This window comes from Cyprinus carpio, unplaced genomic scaffold (genome assembly GCF_018340385.1).
Source record: "Cyprinus carpio isolate SPL01 unplaced genomic scaffold, ASM1834038v1 S000006738, whole genome shotgun sequence".
NCBI lineage: Eukaryota > Metazoa > Chordata > Actinopteri > Cypriniformes > Cyprinidae > Cyprinus > Cyprinus carpio.
This window is the reverse complement of record NW_024879337.1, coordinates 134,195-159,643: the sequence shown is the minus strand read 5'-3', so window position 1 is coordinate 159,643 and position 25,449 is coordinate 134,195. Positions and strand designations below refer to the sequence as shown.

Below are 25,449 nucleotides of genomic sequence, written 5' to 3'. Positions count from 1 at the left end.
ATCCGCACAGGACCCACAGGACTCACAAAGACTTTCTGCGGTAAGATTTTAAAAACAACACAAATACGACACTCACTTATCAAATACTAACCTAATGTGAAATTAAGATGTTGTAGATTAAATATGTGATATGAAATTGAAAAATTTTTTAATGAATATTTCTTAAAAGTATACTTTTTAAAAGTGTCTCAGTGGGTCTTCAATATTCAATATTTTCTTTGTAATATTTAGAATTTCAAACTAAAACATAGGGGGAAAAAAAGCCTAATCAAGCTGTTTTCTCATTCTAGGCATTAAAGTGCTTGTACAATGAATCTGAGTCAACCGTGGACAGTAGAGTCTTTCGGCCTCTGTTTTGCATCCCTGAATGACTCATGCATAAAGACGGTATATTCTCCTGTCTTACGTGCTCCTCTCTACCTCCTCTTTACTATAACCATCATACTGATAGTGTTTGGCAACCTGTGGGTCATCTGCACCATCTCCTTCTTCCAGCAGCTCCACACACCCACCAACTACCTGATCGTCTCAATGGCCGTATCCGACCTGCTCCTGGGCGCTTTTGTCATGCCTCCCAGCATGATACGCTCTTTGGAGACGTGCTGGTACTTTGGAGACTTTTTCTGCAAGTTTCACTCCGGCACTGATTTTACACTGTGTAACACATCTGTTTTGCACCTCACGTTTATCTCAATTGACCGTTATTATGCAGTTTGTCAACCGCTCCAGTATCACAGCAGAATGACCACACATGTGAGCGTATTCATGATCCTGGTCAGCTGGGGCTTCTCTGCCTTTTTCGGATTTGGCATCATATTCTCAGAGCTGAAAATCGAAAGCCAAAAATCCGAGGAGGTGCACATTGCTTGCAAGGGAGGGTGTTTAGCATTGCATGGAAGAGAAATTGGAGTGACATATTCAATTGTGTTTTACTTCCTCCCTATGTTTATAATTGTAAGCATTTACAGCAGGATTTTTGTTATAGCACAGAAACATGTTTGTGTTATTAATAACTACCCCACAAGCTCATCATCAGTTACTAAAAAGGATCTGAAAGCCACTAAGACGCTTGCTATTGTCATTGGAGTTTTTATGTCTTGCTGGACGCCTTATTTCATGTGTAACATCATAGATCCTGTTGTAAACCATACAATACCTGCACTATTATATGAGGTGCTAATGTGGGTGGCTTATTTGAATGCAATGTTTAACCCCTTGATTTATGCTTTCTTTTACAGCTGGTTCAGAGGAAAATCCAAACTTTTATATCAAAAACTATTTAAATTGTGCTAGTGGGCCTATTATAAAATCTGTGTGTCATTTATTTTTTTCATTCTTAATGTTCTCTGCTTATTTCACTAAAATTTTCTCTTCTCTAAAAATGTAACATTTAATGTTTCAGTAGGTGTGAGAAAAAAACATATTCATTGCATGTCAAGCTTTAATTTATAAAGTTTTTGAACCACATTATAATCATGATAATCAAAATAAACTATCATACGTTTACGTTTATAATATTTAGAATATGCATGTGCTTATTTACTATCAATGTGATTTGATAATTGTTGTGTGCTTTAAGGAATTTAAGATTTCTTGAGCATCTGTGTCTCATTAAAGTAGTGATGTGTAACAAACAAAACAGACATGCAATACATATAATAAAAGATTTTGTGTGTTTTCATTCCTTGAAGATCAACTGAGGCCTTTTGATTCATATTTATCCACCCACTCCAAACTTATCATTCCTTATCATATGCTGGCTATAAACCCATTTGTGGTATGGCACTTTCCCACCAATTTTTTTTATTGTTTTTTATTTATTTATTTTATTTTATTTGATAGCACAGAAAATATATTCCTGAATAATCATGAATAATCTTGCAAAACCTCCCTCCTGTCAAATCACGCAACATTTACATTTCCAAAGCAACCTAATTTTCCCAAAACTCTACAAGATATCAGCAGGAAATGCAACAAGGACAACAGGGTCCTGAAGCTGCATCTCAATAAAATAATTTATTTTGATAAACACCAAAAGGGGAAATCAATAAAAATAAATTGCACCTGCTGTTTTCGGCATCATTTAATTTGCCCTTCAAATACTTTACATAGAAATAAAAAATACCTTCTACCTCATCACAAACAATAGCTAAGTTCGGAGAAGTGAGTCTTAGGGACAAATTTTATATATTCTTAAACTTTCACAAGGCCAGTGACCTCAGCTAGTCAACAATACGACCTGCCTATAAATAATACAAAAATACTAAACACTGTGTGTGTGTGTGTGTGTGTGTGTGTGTGTGTGTGTGTGTGTGTGTGTGTGTGTGTGTGTGTGTGTGTGTGTGTGTGTGTTTTGTTGTTGTTGTTGTTGCTGTTGTTGTACAAATCTTGTCAATAAATGATGAATGGTTAATTTATGTTGAATATACCAACAATTAACCATGATATAAACTTAATCAAATGATATAACTCCTTCTACTCTAAAAATCAATGCTCTAACTGCAGAAATTAAAGTAGTAATCACATTTTTTTACTGGAAAATTGGAAAAAAGCAGCAATGCACCAGTGATGAGGGTCTTAAATATTGTGGCACTAACCCCAGTAAACACAACAGTGGCCAAAAGTGATGTGTAGAGGGTTTTTTTTTTTTTTAAGTGACCCAACATTTCACTTAAACCATCAAAATATGACGGAAAAAAAACACATTTGCCAACTGCTTTCAACTGAAAGCAGCTAAAACAGTTGCTAAATGTTACTAGGTCACGTCATAATGGCGAGTTCACTGATGTATATAAATATAAATATAGGCCAGTGGTAGAGTCTTGAAATCTAATAAAGTTTGTCCAAGAATTATTTTTTTTTTTTTTGCTAGGCTTTTGAAAAAAAGTCTCAAAAGGGGCGAGGAGTGGCAAAGTAGTGACAAAATCACTAAATTGGCAACATTTACATTGACTACAACATAATCATTTATTAATATTTCATTGGTCCTCTCTTGTTTTTGCATGTGTTTATAATTTCTTTGTATGACAGCATGACCAAAAAGTATGACCGCATTGGCATGTTGGCATGTTTCATTGCATTATTATCACAAAAAGAACTGATTCTAAAGAACTATGCAATATGCTTACGATTTCGCTACCTCCCGACTCACGTCTAACCAGTAAAGGAGGGTCCAACACACACACAATAGCCTACACTGTACACACTGGTTCTATAAAGTTCCGTAAATCATTGAAACGACGCGTCTGTAACACGATAATATATGAATGCTAAAAAACACACAGATAATCGGTGCCCCATCCTACAAAACTACGGTACCCGTAAGGTGACATGGTTGGTTCACTTAGTTTTGTCTTGGCCATGACATAATAACTCGTGGGAACGTGATATTAATTTGTGGGAAAGTCATATTAACTCATGGGAACGTGATATTAAGTCGTGGCCACGAGATCATTTTGTCGAGGTACCGGCAGCCTTATGTAGTGGCCTCGAGATTTTATGTTGAGGGAACAACATCCATTTCTAATGGCCACGATTTATGTTGAGGGAACGACATGTTTTTCTCGTAACCACGAGTTTAATGAGAAACAAACCTGCGTGACCATATTATCAGAGATTTATTCATTAATATTTTATTTTGAATTGATAAATTATTATATTATTTATTATAGAAAATATTTAATTATTAAATTATGATATTAACCATAGGCCTTGGCTACCGGGCTGTATTACGTGTGATATTCAGCATTCAAATGAAGTTTATCATGAATAAATTTTACATAAAGTGCATAATATAAAATAGGCCTACAAGAAAAAAATTTTGTCCATCCTTCACTTCGATCTATTTACTTAACGTTCTAAATACTTTTGTAAATAATAGCCTACTGTAAATGCTCGACATGCAAATCAGGCTTTGATTAAGCTGACTGGAATTTTTGCTGGAATGCATTTTAAATTTAACATATATTTCATTTTATTATGGCTAATTGATAGACCATAATTATAAATGCTATAGTGTTTTGTTGAAGAATTAATCATTCACGTAGTTTCATATGTTAATGGAAAGTGAAGGTTATGAAGATGTTATGGAGTGAGGGAGGTAAGTTCTGAAGGAATGTATATGTACACATTAAACAGTTTTATTGTGATAGTAGTTAAAAGCCATTCAAAAGTAAGATGCTGCAGGCATTGACTAGCACACGTACACACATATAGACAGCTTGCACAAATAAAGATGCACAAACAGAAACATTCAGGAGTGCAGAAATTCACTTTTAGTAGAGAGACATATAGAATTAATTCACATTCACATAAAGTCGTGCTTTCACAAATGCATTCGAATAAATGTAATCTTACTTGTGCTTTATCTGTATCTAATTACTAATAAAGTTACGGAAGAAAAGGCACTGTTATTTACACCCTTTCAAACTAAATTTGTGAAAAACAGCAATGACAGATTTAACTTTTTATTGCTTGCATGCTTGGAATTTTTAATATAATGCAATAAAAATGTTTAATGTTTTTTTATCAGCAATGTTGAATTTATATTGTCATAAAAAAAGATGAACAAAAATAATAATAAAAAGAGCATGTACTTTGAAGGTTTACATTGAAGGTGTGTTTGTGTAAAGACAAGATATTCCATCATTGTACATTGAGGAATAGAGAGTCTGATAGGGTTACAGTCCCGGGCCGGTTTTTTTGTACAGTCTTCTCCACCTGCATGTACCCTTGAAGGTCGAACATTGCGCCGCAGCAGGTGTGATGTACTTTGAAGGTTTACATTGAAGGTGTGTTTGTGTAAAGACAAAAAAAAACATCATTAAAAATAAATTAATAACAATAAAAAACAATACAAAAAGATATTCCATCATTGACTGTGCAGTTTTCACAGAGATAAACTTTATTAGAATTTAATTCATAAGGATCCATGAGAGGGGCAAATATCAAAAGGGCCCTGAATGACATACAGCACATATACATATAGCACACACAGGATTCTAAAAACACAGATTTCTTTTGCACTAATATGAGGGTTTAGTTAAGAAATGGAACACAGAATACACTAAAATAGATGCACTGCAATATATACCAATCAGAAAATAAGACATCAAGAAACACATTTGCCATATAATCCATTTCATCATTACAACAGTATAGTTCTTGAAGAATTTGTCTGAAATATTGCTTTGGATAGAATGACTCTGAAAGCATGTCTGAACCAGCTGTAAAAGAAGGCGTACACTATGGGATTACATGTGGAATTATAATATCCGACCCACAGGAACAAGTCAAACAGCAGTGGTGGTACAGAGTAACCGATGAAGGGATCGATAAGATTGCAAAGAAAAAAAGGAATCCAGAAGGTCAGAAACACCCCCATGACGATGGCTAAAGTCTTAGTGGCTTTCCCCTCTTTTTTAAATTCAGAATTTACGCTCTGGATGGCCTGAACCTGCCGTTGAGCTGCATGTAAGATCTTGAGGTACACACAGAGCATGACAAAAGCAGGAACATAAAAACAGATCAGTGACATTACAGAAGCTGCCTCTCTGCTATGCAAAATTAAACAGCCTCCATCACATTGAACATTTTCATAATAAAAATCCTCAATGCCAAGAATATTAAGCTCCATGAAGATCATGCCAAACCCCAGAGCAGCTGAAACAGTCCAGCAGATAATAATCATAACTAGTGTGGCAAGTGATGTCATTTTACTGTGATATTGAAAGGGGTGACATATGGCATAATATCTGTCTAAAGAAATGATACAGAGGTTTAGAATTGATGTGGTGCACAATGTCACATCAAGACTGCTGTGTATTTTACAGAACAAATCTCCCAGATACCAGCACGTCTCGATGGAGCGCAGCATGCTGGGAGGCATCACAACTCCTCCTACAAGCAGATCAGCCACGGCCAGAGACAGGATGAGGTAGTTAGTTGCTGTGTGAAGCTGCTTGAAATGAATGACCGTAATGATCACAAGCAGGTTTCCTATGATTGTGACAATTGAAGAGACACTGAAAAGGATGTAGAGCAATATCCGGGTTTCCAAAGGATAGACAAACTTCTGACAAGACCTGTTACTAAACTCATAACAGAGAAAAGGCTTTTCCCATATTCCATTTTGACTGATGTTGACTCGGACTTCCATTTACACAATTCACTGGAGCTTCCGTTTGAAACAATGGAGTGAAGTCAATTCAAGCCTTTTAAAACAGTGCAGCTACATTTATGCATCTCTATGAATGAATTACATGCTAAAAGCTTAATAGATTTTAAATGCAACACTTAAATCGAACAAACAGGAAAATAAATCTGCACTGAAATCTTATTTTGCATAATGTTCCAGTCACAGACTCTCATCTATGTTCTTAACTTTCCTTCTACAATGAACCACCTCATGGAGCAGAGAGCACATATTTATAGCACTAGAGTTTCATAACAACCTCCCTCCTGTCAAATCACGCATCATTTGTGTTTCCAAAGTAACCTAATCTTCCCAAAACTCTACAAGATATCAGCAGAAAATGCAACAAAGACAAAAGGGCCCTGAAGCTGCATTTCAATAAAATAAACATTTGATTTTGATAAACACCAAGGGGGAAATACCTTAAATGAAAATGAACTGCCCCTGCTGTTGTCGGAGTCAATTCATGAAAAAAAAAAAATGCTATTTGTCATTTAGGTGTTTTACATATAAACAAAAATACATTCTACCTCATCACAAACAACAGCTAAATTTTGAGAAGTATATGACTCTTAGGGAAAAATTTAATATGCTAAACAAGAGTTGAATATACCAAGCTTTAAACAAGTTCTAAACTTAACTGAATGCTTTACCGCGCCCTGCAAACATGTCCTTGCGGGGCCCATGCTTTTTATTGCGTGCACAGTGGGCTAGTGCCAGTCCACACCAAACCTAAACAGGCCCAGGTGAGGCCCACAGCTTTGGGCTCACAGCAGGTTCTCCGTGAGCAGCCCACATTATGGGATTTCCCACATGAGTCCAATGATGGCCCAGTGTGGGCCAGACATGAGCCTATTAATAAGAATTTTGTGGACAGTTTTCTTCTTTACCACTATGGATGCTAGAATGTTTTAGGTTTCCTTAAGTAAAGCCATGTGGTAGAGAGAGTTAGCAATAGCAAACAGCAGTAGCCAGCATGGCTCACCTGCTGAAAACATTGGCTGCATCCGGAATCTGATAAATGCTGCCTTCGGAGGATGCATTCCAAGGTAAGAAGACATTAAGGCATGTCCGAATTCAGTGTAAGCGTCAGTTCCTGTCTCCTGGGATGCCTCCATCTGGCCGATTTTTGAAGGCAGCATAGATGTATCCTTCCCTGCCTTTGATATCCCACAATCCTGTGCATCCATTCCATGACAGTTAAGCTAAAAAAATAAAGATGGCGTCTGAAAGAAATTAATATTGCAGTAATGGAATATTCACTTAGTTATCACCAAAGCTCTCTGTATTTTGCTGTAGATCATTAAACCATTACTCTGCCTCAGAAGTCTGTCCGAAATCCGTTTCCTGAGGTGCCTTTGTGCAAAAATGCTGCCTGTAAAGTCATTGTCTCATACGGCAGTGAGGCAGCAAGTCAGCTGCCTAAGCATTACAGATTGAAACCGGGGAAATGCCCTTAGAACTGAGGAGAATGCAACTGTCTTTGAATTACTGGATCAGTATACAAGGACATAACATAGTTCATCCAGCAAAAGAAGTGTTAAAACCCTGTTGGTAAAAAGAAAAGTCTGAAATCAGGAGTTTTGGGTGGGTGGTACTTAAAGTGGCAGAAGAAAAGGAAATAAATGAGATGCCCTTTAGTCCAACAGTTCCATGGCCAGTAATTCCCCAGTGGTTACTACCACAGCCCAATGTGGATATGTCACTGTAAGAAAAGAGGGACAAGGATCAGGGGGGTAGATATAATGCTCAAATAGCGCATATGTACATTCAAAGCAATTATTTTAGTTATGTCTTGATTTATTCAGATGCATCAAGAAATATTGAAAAGGATTTCAGATAATTTATCAGTATACATTGGAGAAATTATGGCAATTTTATTGCCACTGCAGTGGGTTGAGGAAAATAGACCATTGAGGGCTCTTATATGTTCTGACTCAAGTTCATCATTAATGACACTAGAAAGTGGTCATACTGAGAGTAGATCTAATGTACTGATTGAGATCCTTCAGACATTATACAGGATTCAGATGATGGGTTTAAATGTATTGTTCTGCTGGATACCAGCTCATATAGAAATTAATTGGCAGATGAGTGTGCTAAGGAAGCCTCAGAAAAATCAGAAATAGACCTTAAAGTAAATTATAGTAAGACTGAGATGAAGTTTTTAATCAAACAACTTGTGAAAATAAGATAGCAGAAACAATGGGAGGAAGAAAGAACAGGAAGATGGTTTTATAACATCCAGAGAAATGTGGATAAAGGTAGAATGACAAGGAGAAACAAAAAGTAAGAATCAATTATATCTAGACATTTTTATATCTAGACGTTTTTCTATCTGTAAGTTGTTGGATGCAGCCAGAGTGTTGTGTCCTGGTTGGAAAATGTGTAATTTCAAGCCCAGTCTAAAGGAGTTTTTTTTTTATCTCTCTCTCTCTCTCTCTATTTAAATGTGCACATTGCTGATGTTTTTTTGCACAGATGGTACATGTGTCTGTGACCTATGTTTGAATTGATGCTAAGAGTTTAAGACAGTGTATTTGTATTTATTTTAGAAGGACTCTTTATTGGTGAGATTACCACATCATGGTCCAGTTTGAATATGGATTTAATGTTCTTTTCAACATGAGACCATAGTCTGGACTATTTTTGATTGTTCCTGGTTAGGAAGACTGGTGTTTGAGAGCTGTGGTGTGTTTTCATTACAAGAGGTTGGATTATTAATTTGCTATCAGCCAACAGCTATGGACAGTGTTTGGACATTGATGTACTACAGATGAGACTTTCGCACACATCAACTTTCACATGACGAAATCCTACAATCTTACATTGCTTTGTTTGTTTGTTTGTTTGTTTGTTTGTCTGTTTTGTATTTACATGTTTGGCTATATGTTGCTGTATTAACCTGAATTGAATGTTTTCTGTTTTGTATTTAATTAATCCATCGATTTGAATTCCCTTTGACTACTGTACATTTTTCACAATATAGACATTACTTATGTGGTGACTGCATCCATTTCAGATGTATAACAACTGGTTTTCCCAAAGACTTAAGTTATAGTAGCTGAAAAGTATTTAAAGTGAAACAGATGTTTTGTCATAGATCAGGGGTGCATCCTATTCCTGGAGATCTACCTTCCTGCAGAGTTCAGTTCCAACCCTGATTAAACAAACCTGTCTGTAATTATCAAGTGCTCCTTCAGATCCTAATTAATTGGTTCAGTTGTGTTTGATCAGGACCAGGTTGGGCACACCTGTTGTATATTTATTAGTATGGACTAAGTGAGGGCTGCCCGTACAGGGTCAGCACTAAGGGGCCAATGTTTTTCCAATGAGTAAAATCTCAGAGGCCCTTCACTGGCAGCCCGCTGGGGGCCCTTAGGCTAGCCCTAAGTGGGCCCGTAAAGGTCCAGTGCAGGCTTGTTTGCAGGGCAAGGCCCTACACAGAGTTTTATAAATACAGAGGTCCCAGATTTGTTCAATTTTACACATTTTGCTGAAGAACATCATTATGGTTGTGCTTCAGTTTTTTGTGACTATGTGGATAAATAGTGTAGGTATAGCCATTATGCGACTGAACGCCGGTAGGTGGGGCCAATGGTGTGACGGTAGAAATCCAACATTGGAGCTTGATTTAAAAAATTGGATGTTTATAATGAGGAGAACGTTTTAAGCTATGAAACTTGCGAGATGTTTTAATGGTACAGCTCTTATATGTCCAAAGCTCAAGGCAAATTTGATTCTTTCATTTCATGACCCCTTGAAGCGTTGGTCTGGAACAGTAAAGCCCACCTACTTTGATTTGATTGGTCATCTCAAACATTTTGACATTGACGAGCTACTCATGACAAAGTCAGTTACATTGGCATTGTGCAATATGTGTAAAGAAAAATGTAAAAATGTGTTTAATTTTTTATATAATAATTTTGTAATTAGTTTTTAAATGTTGAATTTAAAAATGGCAATAAAAAGTACAGTTGCACGGATTTATATCTTAGGTTAAAATTATTTTATCTTGTCTGCATGTAGGTTTACACTGAAAGTATGTTTGTGGAAAGGATATATATTCTAGGATTGACTGTGCAGTTTTCATACATTTTATTAGAATGAAATTTTATGGATCCATGAGAGGGGCAAAGATCAACACTGGTGGACTCAGTAGTGCCCTGAATGACATACAGCACATATAGGCATGTATAGCACATACAGGATTCTTAAAACACAGATTCCTTTTGCACTAATATGAAGGTTTAGTTAAGAAATGGAACACAAAATACAATAAAATAGATACACTGCGATTTGTACCAAACAGAAAATAAGACATAAAAAAAAAAAAAATGCATTTACATATAATTTGTTTCATCATTACAACAGTATTGTTCTTGAAGAATTTGTCTGAAATATTGCTTTGGACAGAATGATTCTGAAAGCATGTCTAAACCAGCTGTAAAAGAAGGCGTACACAATGGGATTACAGGTGGAATTATAATATCCGACCCAATAGAACAAGTCAAACAGCAGTGGTGGTACAGAGTAACCGATGAAGGGATCGATAAGATTGCAAAGAAAAAAAGGAATCCAGAAGGTCAGAAACACCCCAATGACGATGGCTAAAGTCTTAGTGGCTTTTCCTTCTTTTTTAAATTCAGAATTCACGCTCTGGATGGCCTGAACCAATCAGTTGAGCTGCATGTAAGATCTTGAGGTATACACAGAGCATGACAAAAGCAGGAACATAAAAACAGATCAGTGAGAACATAGTAGCTCCAGCTTTACTCTGAAACAGTGTACATCCGCCATCACATTTAATGTTCTCATAGTAAAAATCCTCAACGCCAAGAATATTAAGCTCCATGAAGATCATGCCAAACCCCAGAGCAGCTGAAACAGTCCAGCAGATAATAATCATAACTAGTGTGGCAAGTGATGTCATTTTACTGTGATATTGAAAGGGGTGACATATGGCATAATATCTGTCTAAAGAAATGATACAGAGGTTTAAAATTGATGCAGTACTCAATGTCACATCAAGACTGCTGTGTATTTTACAGAACAAATCTCCCAGATACCAGCACGTCTCGATGGAGCGCAGCATGCTGGGAGGCATCACAACTCCTCCTACAAGCAGATCGGCCACGGCCAGAGACAGGATGAGGTAGTTAGTTGCTGTTGAAGCTGCTTGAAAATGAATGACTGTTTATGCTGTGTGAAGCTGCTTGAAATGATGTATTGTTGGCAATGTTACATCATTTTGGGTTGTAAGTTGATGTACATTGGACAGATAAGAGACTGACAAGTTTGTGAGCCAATCAGATTTTTCCGAGGAGAAAGGAGACGGGAGGAAAAAAGTTTGAGAAAAGACAGCAAGAAGACGAGAGAAAGGAGAGGGAGAAAGACGCGAGTTTAACGATATCTTTGAGTGTTTAAAACTAGAAGCTTTCCTGTAATCAGAAGTACTGCTCGTATTTCTTCACTAAGGAGGCGGCTCGTTATGACTGTGGACTGTTTCATGTAAGTTTGCAGTTGCATGTTTGGCTCGGCCAGAGTTGAACGATGTGCATGTTGGCATACTTTCTAGACGGAAACTGTTGTTGTCATCTGCTAAAACTGAGCGGAGTTTCAAGAAATATAACGCAGACTTTTGTTTCCCGGGAGGAAAATGTTGGTGAGCATCGTCCAGTAACTTCATGAGAATTCGATGCGCAAACACAGCCACCGCACCTGTTGTAACGTTGCATGGAGACATTTCGACACCGGACTCATGACCATTTCAATGTGATGAAAGCAGACGTGTTTCAACGCACACTCGCAACCAGAATTGAGGTACACGCTAAACAAGTTTATTTTATTTTTTTTGCTCTCTGGAGTGAAGGGGCCAGTTTCAGTTTATCGGCCACTACGCACTCAAGCTCCGTATCAGGCCTGCAACGGGGTGGGATGTGTGTAAACATTTGAGTGCACTAATGATATTGTGACAGTTTTTCTTCCTTTTCCATTTTGAGTGTATTTTGAATGTGTTAAAAGCTTAAAAGGGTTATTAGGGCTTACACAAGTTATACAGAGTTATAAGTTAATTTGATAGTAGGCTATAACTTAGTTAAATACATTCAGAACAAGCAACTTAAAATTGATAATACTGGTGTGATACTGAAAAAAAGGTGTTTAGTTACTGTTAAAAGTAAGGCAATCACAGAGGGTTGTTTTGATATATTTTATTTGTTTTTTGTTTTCATTTACATTGTCAAATTCAAATTCTTGATTTATTTCATTTCATTTAAATACAAAGTTTCAATTTCATTGACATTTAATACAACATTTATTGGTTTAAATGTTTATTTGTGAGTGTGTGGGTTATTGCAGTTTAAAAGTAATTTATAAACAATTCCTGCACTATAAGTAAATAGACTGCTTGGCATAAAGTGATTCCTTGGAGGTTAATTTATATTAGAAGACAGGGTTAAAAGATCATTTAGAAGTAAAAGAACTCAGGTCCTTATCAAAAAACTCTAGCCTATGCAAATGGTTGGTGGATAGGGGTTACATAATGGAGGCACCGCTGGGATCTCCTGTCTTCTAAACAAAAGGTAAAAGAAAAATGTCGCAGAACGATTTTTTACGAGAACTTTGCAGCTGGTCTGCAGATGAGAAAATTGATCCCCAACATGCTATTTTGCTTGTTGGTGTGCCAGCTGACACCGATGTTGCGTTTATCGAAGACACAGTGCAAACGGTCAAAGTCTTTGGGCGAGTACGGGCTCGCGCAACAAAAGAAGGCACAGTTCCTGGGACTATTTTGGTATTATGTGAGTGCAGAGAGAAAATCTGCCCCGCTCAGGTGCCATATGAAGTGTTGCCATCCTCTGGGGAGACCTGGGAAATTGTTGTGATAAAAGATGAGGACCCTAATATGAATGCTTTTTCAGGGAGGTTAGCTCAGTTCCTAAATAGGGAGGGCAAAAGCATTACTGACCTTCAAAGCCTGATAAACCCCTTGGTTTCAAATGTTACATCACCTGAGACAATCATTCGTGCCATTGGGGAGTTATTGGAGAAAACTAAGCCCACTAGCGATGGTCAAGCCTACCGTCGCTTACGCATATTTTCTGGTCTCGAGCCTACCCCAGTAGGTGAAGAGAATAGTGAGAATTGGCTTGAACAAGCTAGATTGATGATTTCAGAGTCAGACTGCTCCGCCAAGGAGAAGCGCAAACGTATTGTGGAAAGTCTTAAAGGACCAGCATTAGAGGTGATAAAGGCAGTAAGAGCCAACAACACAGATGCTACCGCCCTCGAGTATATTGAGGCTCTGGAGAGTGCTTTTAGCACCTCAGAGTCGGGTGAGGACTTGTATTTTGCTTTTCGTTTGCTTCGACAAGAGCCTGGGGAGGCCTTGTCTGATTTTCTACGTAGACAAGAAAGATCGCTAACGTTAGTGATCAAACGGGGAGGGTTAACTCCTCAGAGAGCTGATCGTGCCCGTGTAGAACAGTTGTTAAGGGGTGCGATTGAATCAGATTTGATGCTATTGAAATTGCGGCTGCATGAACGGAAAGAAAATCCCCCCACGTTTCTTAGACTTCTCAATGAGATTCGAGAAGAAGAAGAAAACGAAGCAGCTAGACGTAAGCTTGGTGTCAGTGTGAAAGATAAGACAGTAAAAGACAGAGGGAAAGGCTCACTGTCAAATCGAGACAACTTGAAAGTAGATGCTAAAGAGTTAAGACTCCAACTGGGTAGCACAAGTCTGTTGCAGCCCTCCGAGAGGGATTATGTTAAAAGCAAAACTGAGGTAAGGCCCTCAGACAACCCGTTAAATGCAGAGGTTCTAGCCCTAAAAGCTCAAGTAGAACAATTACAGAAACAATTGTCTGTGCTTAGTGTAGGGGCGAGTAGTCCGAATACTCAAGAGTTCCTGGTGAGCCGTGGTTCCGTTGCTCCAATAAGATCAGCAGGTAAAAGCAGTGACGGCTTTTTCTGTTACAATTGTGGAGGAGATGGCCATATTGCCAGCAAATGTGAACATGCTGCAAATTCTGGTTTAGTCATTCAGAAACTGCTACAATTACTCCGCAAATCTAAAGAGAAAAAACCCGCTTCAGGACAAAGAGATACAGATGTAGGGAGGAGTGATTGTTTCTCCAAGAAAAGCCTAATTGAGGTTCCTGAGCCTAGTTTTGTACCGGCTGGTCTAGTAGGGCCATCATCCACCGTCGAGGTCAAGGTTAATGGTCAGCCTTGTTTAGCTTTGTTAGACAGTGGGTCACAGGTGACCATTGTCTTTGAGAAGTGGTATTTACGTCATCTACCCCAAGTACCCTTAAATCACTTTGATGGGTTAGCTATCTGGGGTTTGAGTTCCTCTAGCTATCCTTACCGAGGGTATATTGTGGTAGACATGGAATTCCCACAGGCTCTGATGGGTTCATCTGAGATAATTTCAGTACTTGCATTGGTGTGTCCGGATCCAGTTGGTCCTGAACAAACGCCAGTGATTGTGGGGACCAATGCCAGTTTTTTCCAAAGATTAGTTGACATTGGTACTGGGAGCTTAGGGCCCAAGACCTCTCATGTTATGAGGATACAGTCTCAGTGGAAAACAGATGGGTTGGTCCCTTCCAGTAAAATTGCTACTCCTGAAGAAAAGCCTGTGGGTGAGGTGAAGTGGGCAGGTGATAGTCCTCTTACACTCCCTCCTCAGACTGAGACATGTGTGGTGGGTCACATGGACTGTCAGTCTCCTCTGGAGAAAGATATTTACCTTGTAGAGGGTCCTGAAGATGATGTTCTTCCTGCTGGAGTGTTAGTTCCTCCGGTGGTGGTTCCCTTTTCAGCCATGGAGGCAAACCAACTCAGAGTCTTGGTACGCAATGACACTTTTAAGGAAAAGTTTATACCAAACGGGACGGTGTTAGCCAGAGTTTATGCTACAGACACTGTGAGAGACGCACGGGAGGTATCAGAGAACCATCAAATACTTGATCCAGAATTGTTTGATTTTGGTGACTCACCTGTGCCTCAGACATGGAAAGATCGACTCAAACAGAAATTATCAGAAAGAGTGAATGTGTTTTCCCTATCTGATATTGATGTGGGGTTAGCGCAAGGAGTTAAACACCATATTCGGCTGAGGGATGACACCCCTTTCCGTGAGCGGTCCCGGCGTATCGCCCCTGCGGATGTTGAAGACGTTCGTCGGCACTTAAAAAATTTGATGACCGCCGGAATTATTAAAGAGTCGCGGAGCCCATATGCATCCCCCATCGTCATTGCTCGGAAGAAGAATGGCGATGTGAGAATGTGTGTGGACTACCGCACTTTAAATAGTCGCACCATACCCGACCAGTATACCACCCCCAGGATAGATGACGCGTTGGACTGCCTAGCTGGTAGCCAATGGTTTTCTGTCCTGGACCTCCGGAGCGGATATTATCAGATAGAGATGGCCGAGGAGGATAAAGAGAAAAACCGCATTCATCTGCCCTTTGGGGTTTTTCCAATTTGAACGCATGCCCCAAGGAATAACTGGAGCCCCAGCCACATTCCAACGGCTGATGGAGAGGGCCGTTGGGGACATGCACCTCCTCGAAGCCATCGTCTATCTTGATGATATCATCGTCTTTGGACGAACTTTAGAGCAACATGAAGAGCGTCTCCTCAAAGTTCTTGATCGGTTGGAAGATTGCGGTTTAAAAGTCTCTATTGACAAATGTCAATTTTGCCAGCCTGAGGTTAAATATGTTGGTCATATGGTGTCGGCAGAGGGTATTGCAGCCGACCCTGCAAAAATCGAGGCAGTAGCAAAATGGAAGCAGCCATATGACCTGAAATCGCTGCGGTCCTTTTTGGGCTTTTGCGGTTATTACCGCCGGTTCATAAAGGGTTACTCCTCCATAGTACGACCACTCACTGACTTGACGAAAGGTTTTCCACCTGCCGGTAGGGGGAAAACGAAGCCTAAGACGGCTGGTGCTCAGGGATACTTCAAAGAGTCAGAACCCTTTGGAGATCGCTGGACTCCCGAATGTACTGAGGCGTTTAGGGAAATTATTTGCAGATTGACCCATGCACCAGTTTTGGCCTTTGCGGATCCGTCCAGGCCATACATCTTGCATGTAGATGCGAGTATGAATGGTCTTGGGGCGGTTCTTAATCAAGAAAGCCCGGACGGGTTGCGCCCAGTCGCGTACGCCAGTCGTAAGTTGAGTGAAACAGAACAGCGCTACACCATCCATCAGCTTGAATTCCTTGCCCTTAAATGGGCGGTGGTCGATAAGCTTCATGATTATTTGTATGGGGCAAGGTTTACTGTCCGTACCGACAACAATCCTCTCACTTACGTACTGAGCAGTGCGAAACTGAACGCCACCGGACACCGATGGTTGGCCGCTCTTGCCACCTATGAGTTTACCATTCAGTATAAGCCAGGTCGCATTAATACTGATGCTGATTTATTGTCCCGCAATCCGCACGATGACACAGCTCCCATTAAGTGGGCTGAGATCTCGCCATCTGGCGTCAAAGCTGTATGCAAACTCGCTCAAGTTGATGTCCCTTCCAGTACTTCTCGCAGGTTTGTCGATCAGTTAGGAATTCATCCTGATGATATCCCTGTGGCATTCATTTGTCCTGTACAGTTAGGTGGTGAGTCCTTGGAACTCTTATCCTCAGATGACTTAAAGGAGGCTCAGGGTACCGACTCTGTAATTGGAGTTGTGAAGAGGGAACTAGACACCGGTAAGGTAATGTCTACTGTGAAAGGAGATAACCCAGCTGTTATCCTACTTCAGCGACAGAGACAAAAATTACGCCTTTTGGATGATGTTTTGTATCGCGTAACGCAGACAGATAATGGTGAAGAACGTAGACAGTTAGTCTTGCCTGAAGTGTATCGCCTGAAAGTTCTAAGGTCTCTTCATGATGAGTCAGGCCATTTAGGTATTGACAAGACCAAGGAATTGATTAAGGACAGGTTTTACTGGCCAAAAATGGATAGTGACATCGAGTCCTATGTGAAAAACTGTGGTAGATGCATTGCTCGTAAGACTATCCCACAGAAGGCTGCCCCGTTGAATCAGCTAACCAGTAGAAGCCCCTTTGATTTAGTCTGTATAGACTTTTTGTCCCTAGAGCCTGACAGCAAGGGATTTGCAAATGTGTTGGTAATTACCGATCATTATACCCGTTACGCTCAGGCGTATCCCACTAGGGATCAAAAAGCGACAACCGTGGCAAAGGTACTGTTTGAGAAATTTTTCGTCCACTATGGTCTACCTGCACGGGTACACTCTGACCAGGGGCGAGATTTTGAGTGCCGACTGATCCAAGAGTTTCTCCGAATACTAGGCATCCGAAAATCCAGGACCACGCCCTACCATCCTCAGGGTGACCCACAGCCGGAGCGTTTCAACAGGACGCTTTTGTCAATGCTGGGCACTCTGGAGTCAGCAAAGAGACAAAGGTGGAGTCAATATGTTAGCTCACTGGTACACGCGTACAATTGCACTTTCAATGAGGCAACGGGTTACTCGCCCTATTTTTTGTTGTTTGGGCGAGAGGCTAGATTGCCCATTGATGTTTGTTTTGGACTTTTTCCCTATGGGAAGGAAAATACTACCCACACACAGTATGTTCAAAAGTTGAAGGCTGATCTGCAGGAGGCCTACGAACTTGCCTCCGCTGCAGCATTGAGAAACCATCAGAAAAACAAAACTTACTATGATCGTAGAGTCCGGCACCAGGTTTTAGTTAAAGGGGACAGAGTGTTGGTTAGAAACTTGGGACTCAAAGGGAAACACAAACTTCAAGATAAGTGGTGTTCCGTACCGCACCTTGTGGTGGAACAATTGCCTAATTTGCCTGTATATCGTGTGAAACCCGAAAATGGGTTTGGGCGTGAGAGAACGTTGCACAGAGATCATTTGCTCCCAATCGGAGAGTTTGTTCGGTTTGGTAACTTCATTGAGAAAGAAGAAGTCTCTCATAAACCAGTGACAAGGGTTGAACGAGCAAGGAGAGCATCCACAAAAGCATCAAGAACAGAGGCTGCTCAGTTACCTCATGTATCTGTAGATTTTTCAGGCAGCTTATCTAGTTCTGAGGATGAAATGTATTATGGTGAGTCAGAAATTTGCCAAGAGATACTGGATTCCTTCAGAAAAGAGCCTGAACATGGTGATAGCAAGCCGGTAGTGTTGGCGGATGACCTTTTGTCTGTCAGTGAGCAGAGTGATGTAGAAGAACCACCTGTTGTACCTGATGAAATGTTGGGGAACGATGCTGAGTCTGGCGTAGTTGAAGCAGTGGAGTCAGAGTCTGAAGGGGGAGACGATCCTGTTTCATATGACTCTGGTAAAGCTGAAGAAAGTAGGCATACTTATAGACTCAGACGCAGGGTAGAACCCGTCATTCGGCTCAGTTATGATGAGCCAGGAGTACCTACAAACCGGCCTATTACCTTAGTACATCGTGGGCTTGTCATTCGTATAAGTTACGAAACTCAAGATGTTAATTCATTTGACACAGGTTGTCAATGTGTACCTGCCCCCTCTCGATATAAATGAGCATACGTTTTAAGCCTGGTCTTATGGGGCATGAAGACCATCTGAAGGGGGAGAGTGTAACCCTGATGTTATTTTTCATTGTCTGTATTTACTGAGAGTGAAATTATGATAAAATGTTTTATTTTATTTATTTTTCATTTGAAATATGTTTGTTTAATATGTATTGTTTTACTTTCCTTTATTAGAGTTTGGTTGGGGAGTACATGCGAAAAAACGTGGCAAACATCATTTTGGGTTGTAAGTTGATGTACATTGGACAGATAAGAGACTGACAAGTTGTGAGCCAATCAGATTTTTCCGAGGAGAAAAGGAGACGGGAGGAAAAAGTTTGAGAAAAGACAGCGAGAAGACGAGAGAAAGGAGAGGGAGAAAGACGCGAGTTTAATGATATCTTTGATTGTTTAAAACGAGAAGCTTTCCTGTAATCAGAAGTACTGCTCGTATTTCTTCACTAAGGAGGCGGCTCGTTATGACTGTGGACTGTTTCATGTAAGTTTGCAGTTGCATGTTTGGCTCGGCCAGAGTTGAACGCTGTGCATGTTGGCATACTTTCTAGACGGAAACTGTTGTTGTCATCTGCTAAAACTGAGCGGAGTTTCAAGAAATATAACGCAGACTTTTGTTTCCCGGGAGGAAAATGTTGGTGAGCATCGTCCAGTAACTTCATGAGAATTCGACGCGCAAACAGCCACCGCACCTGTTGTAACGTTGCATGGAGACATTTCGACACCGGACTCATGACCATTTCAATGTGATGAAAGCAGACGTGTTTCAACGCACACTCGCAACCAGATTGAGGTACACGCTAAACAAGTTTATTTTATTTTTTTTGCTCTCTGGAGTGAAGGGGCCAGTTTCAGTTTATCGGCCACTACGCACTCAAGCTCCGTATCAGGCCTGCAACGGGGTGGGATGTGTGTAAACATTTGAGTGCACTAATGATATTGTGACAGTTTTTCTTCCTTTTCCATTTTGAGTGTATTTTGAATGTGTTAAAAGCTTAAAAGGGTTATTAGGGCTTACACAAGTTATACAGAGTTATAAGTTAATTTGATAGTAGGCTATAACTTAGTTAAATACATTCAGAACAAGCAACTTAAAATTGATAATACTGGTGTGATACTGAAAAAAAGGTGTTTAGTTACTGTTAAAAGTAAGGCAATCACAGAGGGTTGTTTTGATATATTTTATTTGTTTTTTGTTTTCATTTACATTGTCAAATTCAAATTCTTGATTTTTCATTCATTTCATTTCAAATACAAAGTTTCAATTTCATTGACATTTAAAAGTACAACATTTATTGGTTTAAATGTTTATTTGTGAGACAGGGTGTGCTTGGGCAGCTCTGAGTAATACGTCATATGGTGTCATCTCAAAATTATACAATGAGTCTGAGGACTTGGGCAGCTCTGAGTAATACGTCATATGGTGTCATCTCAAAATTATAGTAATTACAACATGGTGTGAATGCAGTCATAGCACCTAAATGAATCTGCAGCAATCAGATGGAAGTCACATGGAAGCTCTCAGAAAATTGCCAGTTTACAGATTATGGAATCCTGTAATTATGGTAATTACGAATTTTAATGCACCTTGGGCAACAATAAAGTTGACCCTATTCTTCTCTAAGTTGACCGATCACTCACTATTATGTCTTCAGGGAGAGGTGGATGAAATTACGCGTTGTAAATCCAAAACACTCAGACTCTTATCACTGTGTTGCATTTATGCCAACATTCGGCGAAATGTGCACATAGCCAGCTAAAAGTTATATTTAAATTACAAAATCTAGTTAAAATCAAAACTAGATAGATCTGGTTATATAAAAAAAAAAAAAAAAAAACGATACATCAGTCTTGAAGGGGTGCATTTTCCCAACTATGGTCACAAGTTTAAGTTGACAAGTTAGGCCTGGTGTTTCCCTAGTTTCAACAAACATTTGCGAACAACATCACTAACTTAATCTATGTTCAAACTAGGGACTTTTTTGCTGCATGTCACCAGTGACTGGCAGTCAGGTCGCTGGTGGGTGTTCCCACTACTGGTTGTCTAATAATATTTGCTAATGACATGAACGGATGTTACTCTGTGTTGTACAACAAATCAGTTTCCTTGCCACTACAAACAAACATTTTGGAAGGAAAAAGACTAAATATAAATGGAATCAATGCATAAAATGCTTAATAATAAAGATGAACAAGAAACAGTGAGTGATCTTTGCCATCACGGTTATTTATCTGTGGCCAGAGCTTAAGCACCTGTCTTTCTGGGTTTAAGAAACATTCAGGCTCCGAGTCAGCACAGTATCACCGTATGTACACAGAGACATAATGAATTATAGGAAAGTTGCTGACTGCTGAAATTAACTTCTCCATCTTGCCTCAACTCTCCACTATAGAATGTGATGAAAGATCACGTGCACTCCACTGACTTCATTCCTATTGGTTGTCACTCCCAAAATTCGCTCTTCATTTGAATAAAGTTCAAGATATCTCAACTTTGTTGCTTCACTGGGCATGCCATCTTGTCACCAGTGGTCACTGTCGCTCTCATTGCCTAAAAGCTCTCTATTGAAATGAATGGGATTGTGTCATTTTGTCGCTACGTGAGGCTGGTAGTGTGAAAGCAACTTCATGTGATTGGAACTACAGCTCTCGACTTGCATAGTTTCTTGCTAGTATGTCATGGATTTAAACAGATCATGCTCTTGGATATAATAAGCAAGCTAGCATGAAGTTCATTATAGGCCTAAATCCTCATTCCCTTTGAATATACGTTTCAGTCGATTTTAGCTTACAACAATCACCACAGAATGAGAATATGTTATAATATAATAGTTGTAGTGTACTGTAAACAATAAGCAATATTTTTTAAGACTTCACATGTGCATAAAAGGTGTCATCATACATTTGTTTAGTGCACTTCATCAAATGTGGTGAATATAAATGGCACTCCTTTCATGGAATGACATGGCATTTTTCATGCAAATCAAATAAACACCCATAAAATTAATGTTTAACAAGCTGTAAGTAAAACTGTTTAAATGAAAATATCTTTGCAAAAGTGACATAATTTAGTTTTAGATAGTGTAGTTTTGTACAAGTGTTTTGTATATTATTCTGAAAAATTGTTTTTACCTTATCCTGAAATATGTACTTGGCACTTCAGCCATGTTGCCTTTGTTGTTATAAAAAAAAATTATATAAAATGAAAGGGTCCATTAAAAAAAAAATCTATTGTGATTGTAAGTGATCTTCTAGCACAGAATATGCACACACAGTTAAACTTTATTAGAATTTAATTAAATTAGGGATCAATGAGGGGGCAAAGATCAACACTGGTGGACTCAGAAGAGCCTTGAATGCCAAGACATACAGCACTCATATATGCAGACACTTATTTCAGTTTTTAAAGAAAGAATAGTTTTGCACTTCGAGTATGAAGAGTATGAAGTTTCATTTATGAAATCACAAACAAAATAGAATAATAAGAAAAGATAAAATTAAATATGTATATCTGAAAATGAAACATTGAGAAATGCATTTGCATATGATATGTTTCCTAATTACAACAGTATTGTCCTTGAAGAATTACTCTGAAATACTCTTTTGGATAGAATGACTCTGAAAGCATGTCTAAACCAGCTGTAAAAGAAAGCGTACACTATGGGATTACATGTGGAATTATAATATCCGACCCACAGGAACAAGTCAAACAGCAGAGGTGGTACAGAGTAACCGATGAAGGGATCGATAAGATTACAAATGAAAAAGGGTATCCAGAAAGTCAGAAACACCCCCATGATGATGGCTAATGTTTTAGTGGCTTTTCCATCTTTTTTTATTTCAGAATTCACGCTCTGGATGGCCTGAACCTGCCGTTGAGCTGCATGTAAGATCTTGAGGTACACACAGAGCATGACAAAAGCAGGAACATAAAAACAGATCAGTGAGAACATAGTAGCTCCAGCTTTACTCTGAAAGACAAAGCAGCCTCCTTCACAGTCAATGTTGTCATAATAAAAATCCTCAATGCCAAGAATATTAAGCTCCATGAAGATCATGCCAAACCCCAGAGCAGCTGAAACAGTCCAGCAGATAATAATCATAACTAGTGTGGCAAGTGATGTCATTTTACTGTGATATTGAAAGGGGTGACATATGGCATAATATCTGTCTAAAGAAATGATACATAGATTTAATATTGACGCAGTGCACAATGTCACATCAAGACTGCTGTGTATTTTACAGAACAAATCTCCCAGATACCAGCACGTCTCGATGGAGCGCAGCATGCTGGGAGGCATCACAACTCCTCCTACAAGCAGGTCGGCCACGGCCAGAGACAGGATGAGGTAGTTAGTTGCTGTGTGAAGCTGCTTGAAATGAATAACCGTTATAATCACCAACAGGTTTCCTATGATTGTGACAATTGAAGAGACACTGAAAAGGATGTAGAGCAATATTCGAGTTTCCAAAGGATAGACAAACTTCTGACAAGACCTGTTACTAAACTCATAACAGAGAAAAGGCTTTTCCCAGATTGCTATTTGGCTGATGTTGACCCGGGCATCCATTTACACAATTCAGATTCACTGTTCTGTAAAAAAGAAAAATATTAGCTGCTGACACTTGCAAATAAGCTTTATTGTTTATGTATAAATAAATATTACTCTAGTCATTAATCATAATGACAGTATAGGTTCTTAACTAATTTTTCTAGCTATCATTCTTACAAATAAGAAATTAACAATAAAATTATTTTAGACATTATTATTACCAAAGTAAAAATAAAGATAAATTAGAAACTATACATAATTAGAAACTAAATATTTCAACACATTTTTTTATTTTAATTTGCAAAGTTCAGTAGCATAACCATCCAAGGCCTTACCTCTTTCTTTTCAAGTGGCAAAGGCACACTCTTGATCAGAGAGCCTAGATTTATAGTCATGCAGAGTCCCAATAGTCTTCCTCTTTTGAGTCCTGACACCAATTGGATGGCCTTTTCTCCATGATTAGCAGTGTAAATAAGTCAGAATGCATGAAATAGCATTAGACATCCCTTTGCACACACTGCTCCAGGTTATATTTAAGAAAAATATGTTATGTTTATATATTAAATACATTTATATATAATATCAATTTTATGAATATATGGGAGAGGGAGAGAGTGATTGGAGAAACAAACCTTTTCGAAGCTTTGAATCAACTGAACCAACTGCTTCGCAAAATGATTCACGTTTTCAAATCGATCCAAACTCCTTACGGTGGTGATTCAGGCCAAACATGCATAAAAACAGCTTTTACAAACCCATTGTAAATGTTTTATTGAAAGTATAATCTATCAAATGCAATTAACTAATAACCTAATGCCATTAAATAATAAGTGTATCAATTTTCAGGGCTTGTTTTATTTGTTGAAGTGAAGTGAGGCCAAGTATGGTGACCCGTATTCAGAATTTGTGCTCTGCTTTTAACCCACCCAAGTGCACACACACCCATCGTGAACACACACCCAGAGAAGTTGGCAGCCATATTGCTGTGGCACCTTTGTTGGGGCAGTTGGGGGTCTGGTGCCTTCCTCAAGGGTCTCACCTCAATTGTAGTATTGAGGGTGGAAGAGAGTGCTGGTAATTTACTTTCCCCACCGACAATTCCTGCTGGACCTGAGACTCGAACCCACAACCTTCGGGTTACGAATCCAACTCTCTAACTATTAGACCATGACTGCCAAATATAGTTCAGCTAAACAAGCCAATAAAGAGACTATTAATTATTAGTATGCCTTTTAATTAAACAAATGTCTTATTATAAATTATAGAAATTTATAAAACAGATCTGAGATCAAGTAAAAACTATAGACACCTGTTTAATGCTGCATGATTCATGGGTTTGCAGAGATTGTCATTGAAAATCATTGAAATTTCAAGACATTTCCAAACCTATGATGTAATGGATGATTTAATGAAATCATATATGACTTCAGCAGTTTGATACGCACTCCAAAGCACTAATTCAAAACAAACGATTTGCTTTTTCATTTGCGCTGAATCCACTGAATCCACTATCGATTCAAACACAAACTGATAAACTGGCAATTTAGATTTTTCATAGCATGATTAATGCTGGTGGAAAAGAACCGATTCAAAAGAGTCATTCAGTCCCAAATCAAACACTGTTGTTATGAAACATCCGATAGAAAATACTGTAAGCTACACGCAGAATGTTTTCAAGAAAAAAAAAAGAGTTTCAACCACACTACCGCCATACTTATTCAATAATAAGGTCCCTACTAACAAGCTACATGATTTTAATAATAGCAAAGATGCTGAGAAGGTTAAGCTTAGTAGTTAAATTAATAACTTACTGTAGCTAATGTTAGTGACACTATAACTATCAATGACAACAGTGGTGTCGCTAGAAATTCTGGGCCCCTTGCACTGATTTTTCTATGGGACTCCCTCAAAAAGAGTTTGGGCCCCAAGGATAACATCGTTCTGGGCCCCTCTCAACTTCTAGACTAGTAGTTTACTGAGACTATACTTCAAAGTGTACAAAGTATTTAATTAGTAAACTATCAGTATACCTATAAGTTCACTTTTAGTATAATTGCAGTACAAACTACAAGCATAGAGGTAAACTAGTTGTGTCCTCAAAGTTTGCTACTGTTATACTTAAAGTATACTTAAATGTA

The 25,449-nt window shown here is 38.8% G+C and overlaps 4 protein-coding genes and 1 pseudogene across 4 annotated transcripts; 2 read left to right on the top strand and 3 right to left on the bottom strand.

The window, feature by feature from the left end:
- Positions 1 to 295: 295 nt before the first annotated feature.
- LOC109075657 (trace amine-associated receptor 4-like) lies at positions 296 to 1,293 on the top strand. The gene has a single exon (XM_042755632.1). The coding sequence runs from the start codon at positions 310 to 312 to the stop codon at positions 1,291 to 1,293; it is 984 nt and encodes a 327-aa protein (XP_042611566.1). The 5' UTR covers positions 296 to 309.
- Positions 1,294 to 4,961: 3,668 nt separating this feature from the next.
- Positions 4,962 to 6,157, bottom strand: LOC109075661 (trace amine-associated receptor 1-like). Its single transcript, XM_042755631.1, has one exon. It carries the CDS (start codon positions 6,155 to 6,157, stop codon positions 5,147 to 5,149), a length of 1,011 nt encoding a protein of 336 aa, XP_042611565.1. The 3' UTR covers positions 4,962 to 5,146.
- A 4,401-nt stretch (positions 6,158 to 10,558) lies between these two features.
- Positions 10,559 to 11,939, bottom strand: LOC109075656 (annotated as a pseudogene).
- Positions 11,940 to 12,016: 77 nt separating this feature from the next.
- LOC122144611 lies at positions 12,017 to 15,695 on the top strand. The gene has a single exon (XM_042755638.1). The coding sequence runs from the start codon at positions 12,789 to 12,791 to the stop codon at positions 15,693 to 15,695; it is 2,907 nt and encodes a 968-aa protein (XP_042611572.1). The 5' UTR covers positions 12,017 to 12,788.
- Positions 15,696 to 22,306: 6,611 nt separating this feature from the next.
- LOC122144602 (trace amine-associated receptor 1-like) lies at positions 22,307 to 23,343 on the bottom strand. The gene has a single exon (XM_042755630.1). It carries the CDS (start codon positions 23,327 to 23,329, stop codon positions 22,319 to 22,321), a length of 1,011 nt encoding a protein of 336 aa, XP_042611564.1. The 5' UTR covers positions 23,330 to 23,343; the 3' UTR covers positions 22,307 to 22,318.
- Between the last annotated feature and the right edge of the window lie 2,106 nt (positions 23,344 to 25,449).

Bases quoted from the DNA above. Each gene is read 5' to 3' on its own strand.
- LOC109075657 (XM_042755632.1), top strand. From the start codon at position 310: ATGAATCTGAGTCAACCGTGGACAGTAGAGTCTTTCGGCCTCTGTTTT.
- LOC109075661 (XM_042755631.1), bottom strand. From the start codon at position 6,157: ATGGAAGTCCGAGTCAACATCAGTCAAAATGGAATATGGGAAAAGCCT.
- LOC122144611 (XM_042755638.1), top strand. From the start codon at position 12,789: ATGTCGCAGAACGATTTTTTACGAGAACTTTGCAGCTGGTCTGCAGAT.
- LOC122144602 (XM_042755630.1), bottom strand. From the start codon at position 23,329: ATGGATGCCCGGGTCAACATCAGCCAAATAGCAATCTGGGAAAAGCCT.